The sequence below is a fragment of the Triturus cristatus genome, chromosome 1_1 (assembly GCF_964204655.1).
Source record: "Triturus cristatus chromosome 1_1, aTriCri1.1, whole genome shotgun sequence".
NCBI classification, from domain to species: Eukaryota; Metazoa; Chordata; class Amphibia; order Caudata; family Salamandridae; genus Triturus; species Triturus cristatus.
Window position 1 is genome coordinate 170,918,651 of NC_140579.1, and position 9,834 is coordinate 170,928,484.

Sequence of the window (9,834 nt, forward strand, 5' to 3'; positions counted from 1 at the left end):
GGTGGAGTCGACGGACTCATGGTTACGCACCTGCGCGCTACGAGAGGTACTAGACCTGATAACGATTTTAGCAGCTTACACAGCAACCCCACACATTTTCCTACTCCCTGCTGACGAGAGGCAACTACCTCGAAACACGTGTCCAGGGATGGCACACGCCACGCATACTTGCATTCACACTCGAGCATAGGTGTATCCGCCGACGCTGACCTTCAGGGACCATTTTCATTGGGGGAACACGACTGGTAGGTGTAGCAGTGTGCGACCAATCTGGTTTAACTTTATATTCAGGCTCCCTTGAGCCGGTGGAGTCGACGGACTCATGGTTACGCACCTGCGCGCTACGAGAGGTACTAGACCTGATAACGATTTTAGCAGCTTACACAGCAACCCCACACATTTTCCTACTCCCTGCTGACGAGAGGCAACTACCTCGAAACACATGTCCAGGGATGGCACACGCCACGCATACTTGCATTCACACTCGAGCATAGGTGTATCCGCCGACGCTGACCTTCAGGGACCATTTTCATTGGGGGAACACGACTGGTAGGTGTAGCAGTGTGCGACCAATCTGGTTTAACTTTATATTCAGGCTCCCTTGAGCCGGTGGAGTCGACGGACTCATGGTTACGCACCTGCGCGCTACGAGAGGTACTAGACCTGATAACGATTTTAGCAGCTTACACAGCAACCCCACACATTTTCCTACTCCCTGCTGACGAGAGGCAACTACCTCGAAACACGTGTCCAGGGATGGCACACGCCACGCATACTTGCATTCACACTCGAGCATAGGTGTATCCGCCGACGCTGACCTTCAGGGACCATTTTCATTGGGGGAACACGACTGGTAGGTGTAGCAGTGTGCGACCAATCTGGTTTAACTTTATATTCAGGCTCCCTTGAGCCGGTGGAGTCGACGGACTCATGGTTACGCACCTGCGCGCTACGAGAGGTACTAGACCTGATAACGATTTTAGCAGCTTACACAGCAACCCCACACATTTTCCTACTCCCTGCTGACGAGAGGCAACTACCTCGAAACACGTGTCCAGGGATGGCACACGCCACGCATACTTGCATTCACACTCGAGCATAGGTGTATCCGCCGACGCTGACCTTCAGGGACCATTTTCATTGGGGGAACACGACTGGTAGGTGTAGCAGTGTGCGACCAATCTGGTTTAACTTTATATTCAGGCTCCCTTGAGCCGGTGGAGTCGACGGACTCATGGTTACGCACCTGCGCGCTACGAGAGGTACTAGACCTGATAACGATTTTAGCAGCTTACACAGCAACCCCACACATTTTCCTACTCCCTGCTGACGAGAGGCAACTACCTCGAAACACGTGTCCAGGGATGGCACACGCCACGCATACTTGCATTCACACTCGAGCATAGGTGTATCCGCCGACGCTGACCTTCAGGGACCATTTTCATTGGGGGAACACGACTGGTAGGTGTAGCAGTGTGCGACCAATCTGGTTTAACTTTATATTCAGGCTCCCTTGAGCCGGTGGAGTCGACGGACTCATGGTTACGCACCTGCGCGCTACGAGAGGTACTAGACCTGATAACGATTTTAGCAGCTTACACAGCAACCCCACACATTTTCCTACTCCCTGCTGACGAGAGGCAACTACCTCGAAACACGTGTCCAGGGATGGCACACGCCACGCATACTTGCATTCACACTCGAGCATAGGTGTATCCGCCGACGCTGACCTTCAGGGACCATTTTCATTGGGGGAACACGACTGGTAGGTGTAGCAGTGTGCGACCAATCTGGTTTAACTTTATATTCAGGCTCCCTTGAGCCGGTGGAGTCGACGGACTCATGGTTACGCACCTGCGCGCTACGAGAGGTACTAGACCTGATAACGATTTTAGCAGCTTACACAGCAACCCCACACATTTTCCTACTCCCTGCTGACGAGAGGCAACTACCTCGAAACACGTGTCCAGGGATGGCACACGCCACGCATACTTGCATTCACACTCGAGCATAGGTGTATCCGCCGACGCTGACCTTCAGGGACCATTTTCATTGGGGGAACACGACTGGTAGGTGTAGCAGTGTGCGACCAATCTGGTTTAACTTTATATTCAGGCTCCCTTGAGCCGGTGGAGTCGACGGACTCATGGTTACGCACCTGCGCGCTACGAGAGGTACTAGACCTGATAACGATTTTAGCAGCTTACACAGCAACCCCACACATTTTCCTACTCCCTGCTGACGAGAGGCAACTACCTCGAAACACGTGTCCAGGGATGGCACACGCCACGCATACTTGCATTCACACTCGAGCATAGGTGTATCCGCCGACGCTGACCTTCAGGGACCATTTTCATTGGGGGAACACGACTGGTAGGTGTAGCAGTGTGCGACCAATCTGGTTTAACTTTATATTCAGGCTCCCTTGAGCCGGTGGAGTCGACGGACTCATGGTTACGCACCTGCGCGCTACGAGAGGTACTAGACCTGATAACGATTTTAGCAGCTTACACAGCAACCCCACACATTTTCCTACTCCCTGCTGACGAGAGGCAACTACCTCGAAACACGTGTCCAGGGATGGCACACGCCACGCATACTTGCATTCACACTCGAGCATAGGTGTATCCGCCGACGCTGACCTTCAGGGACCATTTTCATTGGGGGAACACGACTGGTAGGTGTAGCAGTGTGCGACCAATCTGGTTTAACTTTATATTCAGGCTCCCTTGAGCCGGTGGAGTCGACGGACTCATGGTTACGCACCTGCGCGCTACGAGAGGTACTAGACCTGATAACGATTTTAGCAGCTTACACAGCAACCCCACACATTTTCCTACTCCCTGCTGACGAGAGGCAACTACCTCGAAACACGTGTCCAGGGATGGCACACGCCACGCATACTTGCATTCACACTCGAGCATAGGTGTATCCGCCGACGCTGACCTTCAGGGACCATTTTCATTGGGGGAACACGACTGGTAGGTGTAGCAGTGTGCGACCAATCTGGTTTAACTTTATATTCAGGCTCCCTTGAGCCGGTGGAGTCGACGGACTCATGGTTACGCACCTGCGCGCTACGAGAGGTACTAGACCTGATAACGATTTTAGCAGCTTACACAGCAACCCCACACATTTTCCTACTCCCTGCTGACGAGAGGCAACTACCTCGAAACACGTGTCCAGGGATGGCACACGCCACGCATACTTGCATTCACACTCGAGCATAGGTGTATCCGCCGACGCTGACCTTCAGGGACCATTTTCATTGGGGGAACACGACTGGTAGGTGTAGCAGTGTGCGACCAATCTGGTTTAACTAGGTAACAGGAAGCATCCAGGCTCCCAGACTCTCCTAGCCAATCACGATCCTGCTGTCACCACCATGACAGCAGCGTCGTGATTGGTTCGAGCGCTATGGTTCTGCGCTCAGACAGGGGCCGTGCATGTTCTCCACCCAGGCAGTGCAATACAGCCGGTGGAGAACATGCGAAGTGCGCATGACTTTTTGGCCGGCCCAAGACAGCTGGCCAAAGACGGCTGGCCAAACGTCATGCACACTCAGAAAGTGCCACCACTCCTCTCCCTACTAGCTGACAGCTCAGCCCTGCTCTGTCTTGCCCCACACCTACAGAGCCACTAGGGAAAAATAGAATGATAATAACATGCTGGTATTATCATTTTATTTTTCCTGTGGGGAGGAGCCGCCACTGCACAGAAGGAGCTTGTAAACAAAAGATCAGAAGCTTCAGAGGGATTTTAACCCCTGTATGGCCTGACTTTTCTTTTAATTAGAAAATGTAGCCCTCGTAGGGCAGGATTTTCTAGCAGCCTCATATTCCGCCATAGCAGGACAGAATGACCCTATAAAATCCTAATAACCGACCCTTAAAACCTATTAATGGTTTGGATAGCCTGTTACGGCAGATAGTGAGTGTATATTAAAGGTCAGTAAAGGTCATTTTGGAGCTTACCTAATCATCAGCCCTCAAGTGGGAGCGAAATAAAAATCAATGTTTTCGAATATGCGCATTGGAACTTGTAGACTAGAACCTGCCGATTGCTTAAAAAACAACAAATTCACAGACTCCCTCACTAGCATATTTCGTCATCCACTGGCTTATGAATTTCATTTATCACGGTCCAATAATTTGCAACTTTATTAAATGTTTCTAACATACAAATTTGCTGGTATTGCTGGAGCACTTTTAACATGCATATTAGGCATTTGAGGGTCACAATATTATTTTAGTTATCGTTTCAAAAGTTAACACAAAGACAATAATTTTAGAAACCTGAAGCATTTCTCTGGTAAGCGAAATCACTCATCCAATCAGAAACCACTTCCTGCAACAGTAGTCAGAATTTTATTGGCAAAACATCTGATATCATCTGCTGAGTGTAAGGCCCAGATTCTCAAAGGTTTAGCGTCGGGTTAGCGTTATTTTTTTTAATGCTAAACCTTTTTTGGGGATTCACAAACCAACGCAAATTGGTATTTACGTTGGTTTGTATGGAAAAGTAATGCAAAGCAACATGAAACGCTGCTTTGCATTACTTTGCGTCAAGGGGGCATTACATGGGCGTACCCGTGCTACCACCCATGCTTTTTTCTCTAAACCCTATTCTCAAACATCAGTAAAAAGGGTTTAGCGTGAAAAATTAATAAAGCTGAAAAGCAGGCAATAAACGTAGGAATGTTTTAATTAGTGCGTGCTTTTCCGACTTTGCATGTGTCCTGCACTGTGCAGCATTCATACAAAGTAGGAAAAGCATTTTCACTTGTCTAAGCATAGTATTTTGTACAGGAAGGGTACCTTTCCTGCACAAAACCTATGCTAGACTCACGCACTCACCCTAGCAATATGGGAGGGGATGAGAAAACCATTACAATGCGAATATAGCGTTCTCCTGCTCCCTCCCTGTCACGCAACGCAGCATCTTCGGGTGCTGTGCTGCTTTGCCTGTCAGCATTCAGAATCTGGGCCTGAGTGTTTTCTAGTTTCTCCTCCAAAGCAAATGTATGCATTCCTAAAAGGAATGCATGTTTGCTGGGAATTTTTAAGAACATTGTTACCAATACAAATTGACAATGAAAAACATACAATACATATTTTAAGACCGAAAGATACTTTCTCTTTGATAACTTAGCAGAAAACAAAAAATGTAGGACCATTTTTCTTTCAAATACATACATACATACATATAATATATATATATTTATATAATATATCATCTCAGTTTACTCTCCGAAGGTATATACATAGTATAATAAATAATATTTATAAAAACTAGCCATTTATGAATATAAAATAATAAGGAAGGATAAACAGCCTCTACAAGTTCTGTACAAAGCTTTGGATGCAGAGTGTCTGTGAAAGGGAATCCCTCAATGCTTCTTATCAGACTACCGGTAATAGAACTGCAGGATAAAAGACCAGCACCATGTTGAGGCATGGAGAATGGCAACAAAGTCTACTTTGCAAAAGAATGGGAAGGTATATGACGCGCAACAAAAAAACAACATTGAAGAACCGGTCAACTCATCACATTATTGTACTTGTTGCTTCCATGCCTATACAGATTTGGCCCCTCGTCATTCCATTGCTCACAATACACAGGTGAGCAGGTGCCATAAGAAATCGTTTGCAGGACCACTTGACCTGGTACCAGTCTTAAAATCTCGGTCTCTTCCATCAGCCATGGCACTTCAAAGTAAGCAAACAGGACCTTGATCTGTATTTTCGTTGGGATATTTTTGTCGAACAGGCAGCCTGCTAGACTTGTGTCAGCTATAAAATGTAGCAAATTGAGTTTGTTCTTAAGCGCTTTCGTTGTTGTTTCAGTGGGATAAGGTTCATGTTCACAGAAGACCAATCCATATATTAAGAAGCTGATGCAGCTGGCACTTTTTTTTGGGTGATGTTTGTGATTCTTGATCTACGCTTGAGGACCTCTGATGCATGTGACCTGGAGCTTGCAGAGTAATCTGGTGATCCAGATGCACACCTTGGTGCCCAGCCTCTATTATAGAAGGTCTTAATACTCAACACTGGGTCAGGAGGTTGCGAGCAGTAGTGGCGATGATGTGCATGGTACGATATACGAGACAGGTCCCAACATTTTTGATGATGTTTCAAATGGTTACTATTCAAGTATAAAGCCATGTCCATTATTAACAATCACCGTAGCCAAACCTTGAGCTCTTAACCAACTCTTCCCCTTAACAAGGATGTAAAACAATGGCAGTGATTTTCACCATGTGAGATGAAGGCATGGGAAATTTAAGGGTTTATCAAAGCATTGGTTTTGACCTGCTCCCCATGATGGCCAAGTTATATGGATAACTAAATGCATTTTGTCCTCTGGGCCTCTATCACTGCTCCGCTCATGGTTTCTTGCTCCAACTGTTGCTATAACCTCTTGAACTAAGAACGTCCACATTATGAGCCATAAAGGGGTTTATGTGGACAGTGCACAGTTGCTATCATCCAATGTTCATCAAGGGGAGCGGATTACTGGAGACTAATAAAGATTTCTTAACAGAGGAGAACCTCCATTATAAGAACCAATGGATTCCATGTTCATCCATCCCCAGCTCAATTTTCCAAGACAGTTTTCGTCTTATGACATCTTAAAATATGTGTGTAGAATGTTGGTAAAAGTCTTTAATACCATCCCAAAAGCTCCCAGTCAACAGGACTACCCTCCTTTTCCAAAATGTAAATCCCGACAAGCAATCTGACCAACGGGTGTTGACGTCTGTGTGATTTGAGTGCTGAAAGGACACCACGTTGGAAGAAGCTCCCGCTGAACAGATAAGGTACAGCTGACGTTCTACGTTAGACTTCAAATATTTATCCTGCTAAGGCTCCTGCCAAGATTTCTCAAGTCCATGAGGCAGGTTTTAAAATCCCAGCGGGGTTGTCATAAATGTTCCCGGCCACTCAGGTGACTTTCTCCCAAAGGACTCCTAGAAGAGAGAAAAAAAGCAGCAGTGAATATTAAGCTATTGTAAAGGCAACTACTCATCAAATAACATTACCAAGAACAATGGTACATCTGGACAATTTTTAGGCCGGTATACCACCACAAAGGGTGCATATATGCGTGAATAGACTAAATTTCCTCTTTGTTTTAATCAGATAATTTAAAATAAAGAAATGATGTACAGTAGAGAGAGATAAGCCTATATTTCAATTTTTCTTACAGAAATTTGATCAATTCTCAGATTATGAGGCAGTGCTCATCGGTAATGTAGGGTGAAATAATAAAACAATAGGGCAGAATCAAGCAATTGAAATAGAAGGGTTAAAAAAATAAACAGAATGAAGGGAATTGTTTTTTTTTATATCTTTAAAATGGGATCCTTCAATGACATGGACTGCTCATATGTCCACTTGAAACAGGTCAATGTTGGCTATGAAGTCCGCTATCATGATCGGGGCTAACACGTCATTGGGGAGCATTTGAGGGAAAAGTAAAGGGAAAAAAGCCACTCACTATAGATCGTAATGTGTTGGGTGGAAAAAAGGTTAAGACGCTTATTGATAAGAATTTAGAATCTTCTTGCAGGCTTTGAACGAACTAACTGTATATTTATCAAACAAGTACGCCATCGTGACCCAACTTTTAAACAAATGTTCTTCAGGCAGGGGTGTCAGAGGGGTTATACTGTATGAGTGTAAGGTGTTGGGAATGTGGTAAGGCCCACCTGCATACTAACTGTATCCCAGACTGCTAGGGTAGTGTGTGTTGGATTGCTAAGACAGACCCCGTGGAGGTCTATCAGGGTTTGGTATCCATGCCAAGTCTCAGAGTCTCAACTGCGACCACTCTTTCGATGTGTGGCCAGATTGCTTTAAGGACCAAGCATCCTTAAATGTGCTACTGTGTAATATAACTGTAAATCAGGAAATGCCAGTTCCCCTTCCAACCTCAACCATGGGCATCTCAGCGTCTTTTATGCTGTCTGGGGCCAACCCTCCTTCCAAAATATTTTTTACAGTAATTCAATAATACATTCTGTTCTACTTGTCCAGGAAGAACCTGATATAAGGTAGCACATTCATCTTAATGGTGTGTATCCTGTCACTCCAGCAGGCTTTTTACTCGTGTCCCTCGAAAATTTGATCCCTGGTACAAGAAAACCTGTGATCTTATTTTGGAGACTGACAAAAAGCCCAACAAAACTCCCTTCTCCTATCCACACCGAAAAAGTAAAAAATTACAATGCCTACCTGCCATTAATGTGCCACATAATAAAGTAGAACATAGCAACTAAAAAAACATTAAAAGGGGGCTAGCCAAACAGGAGTCCCCTGGGACGTGCAACCAAGCTTGATCTTTCGTGTTGTAATTTTGGGTCTTGCATAGGAGACTCCACTTGGCCCTGCCTTGTGTCTTCTGCTACCTGAAAAGAAATATAAAGACTAAATCGCCATCATCTAATGTAATCCCTGGACCTCTGCTAATTCTGTCCTAAATATACACAATCCGTACTAGATAATCGCTGAACTAACAATGCCTCCACCCATAGTTCACTCTCATTTAATCAGGTATTACCAAGTTTAGAAGGTTACAAAGAGTTGGGCTTCTCCACATCAGATTCTAGCCTTCACCTTGGCATCTCATCTGCACTGAGATCTAGTCTTTGCCCATTAATGCATTGTATCATCTTCAAAGTAAATCCCAGATCGCCTTTGTCCCCACCTGAGGCACACTTCTGAGCTGCTTCCTCATTGTCTGCAAAGTGGTGTACCTTGTTCTGGCATTCAAAAGCGATGCCAAATAAAAACATCCATCGGTGTCTGATCTTGTCTTTTTGCCGATTTCTGCGACTGGGCGGAAGTACTTTCTGGGCTGAAGGGTGGTGGGTGTGATATCCTGGAAGAGAGAGCATTCAGACTTCTAAAAGGCACTTGAGTCTTTAAGTCTGGAAGCTCGTGGTAGCTTCACCTACACTTTGAAGTCAGGTCGTCTTTGCACCAAGTGTCTTTTGTTCGCTCCTGGCCGACCCCATGGACCCTTTCCAGTCGGACATCTCAGCAGTGGCGTAACATTAGCCCCGCACGGTGCAGCGGTGAGTGGAGGCAGAGCTCCATGGGGCCCCCTCAGCACTGACTGGGTCTTGAATAGGGGTGGGCGGAAAATTCCGTTCCGCCAGCGTAGAATAAAAAAGCAAGCCACCCCGGCTCACGGGCCCGGTCCTTGCTTCTAAAAGCAGCCAGGCCGGGGAGAGCCTCCCTGGGCCCCGGTGGACCCCTGTCTCCAGCGCCCGGACCCTCGGCTGGCTTGCAGGACGGGGGGCTCCCGCACCCCGGGCCCTGCCGGACGGAGCACGAGCCCCGGGCCCGGTCCCAGCTTCAGACCCCTAGCCAGGCCGGGGAGAGCCTCCCCGGGCCCCGGAGGGCACCCTTTCCCCAGCGCACGGACCCTCGGCTGGCTTGCAGGACGGGGGGCTCCCGCACCCTGGGACACTGGGAAGGAGCACAAGCCCCGGGTCCGGGCCCAGCTTCCGAACCCTAGCCAGGCCGGGGAGAGCCTCCCCTAGCCACGGTGGACACCCTTCCCCAGCGCACGGACCCTCGGCTGGCTTACAGGACGGGGGCTCCCGCACCCTGGGACACTGGGATGGGGCACAAGCCCCGGGTCCGGGCTCAGCTTCCGAACCCTAGCCAGGCTGGGGAGAGCCTCCCGGGGCCCCGGTGGACACCCTTCCCCAGCGGCTGGACCCTCGGCTGGCTTGCAGGACGGGGGGCTCCCGCACCCTGGGACACAGGGACGGAGCACAAGCCTCGGTCCGGGCCCAGGTTCAGAACCCTAGCCAGGGTG

The 9,834-nt window shown here is 47.8% G+C and overlaps 1 protein-coding gene across 1 annotated transcript in view; it reads right to left on the reverse strand.

Moving 5' to 3' along the window:
* Positions 1-6,927: 6,927 nt before the first annotated feature.
* LOC146869914 (protein Wnt-3b) overlaps positions 6,928-9,834 on the reverse strand; it is an 85,152-nt gene continuing 82,245 nt past the window's right edge. Inside the window, exon 3 of the mRNA XM_085640762.1 lies at positions 6,928-6,973. Within this exon, the coding sequence (XP_085496888.1) occupies positions 6,928-6,973 (46 nt within the window). The remainder of the gene's footprint in view (positions 6,974-9,834) is intronic.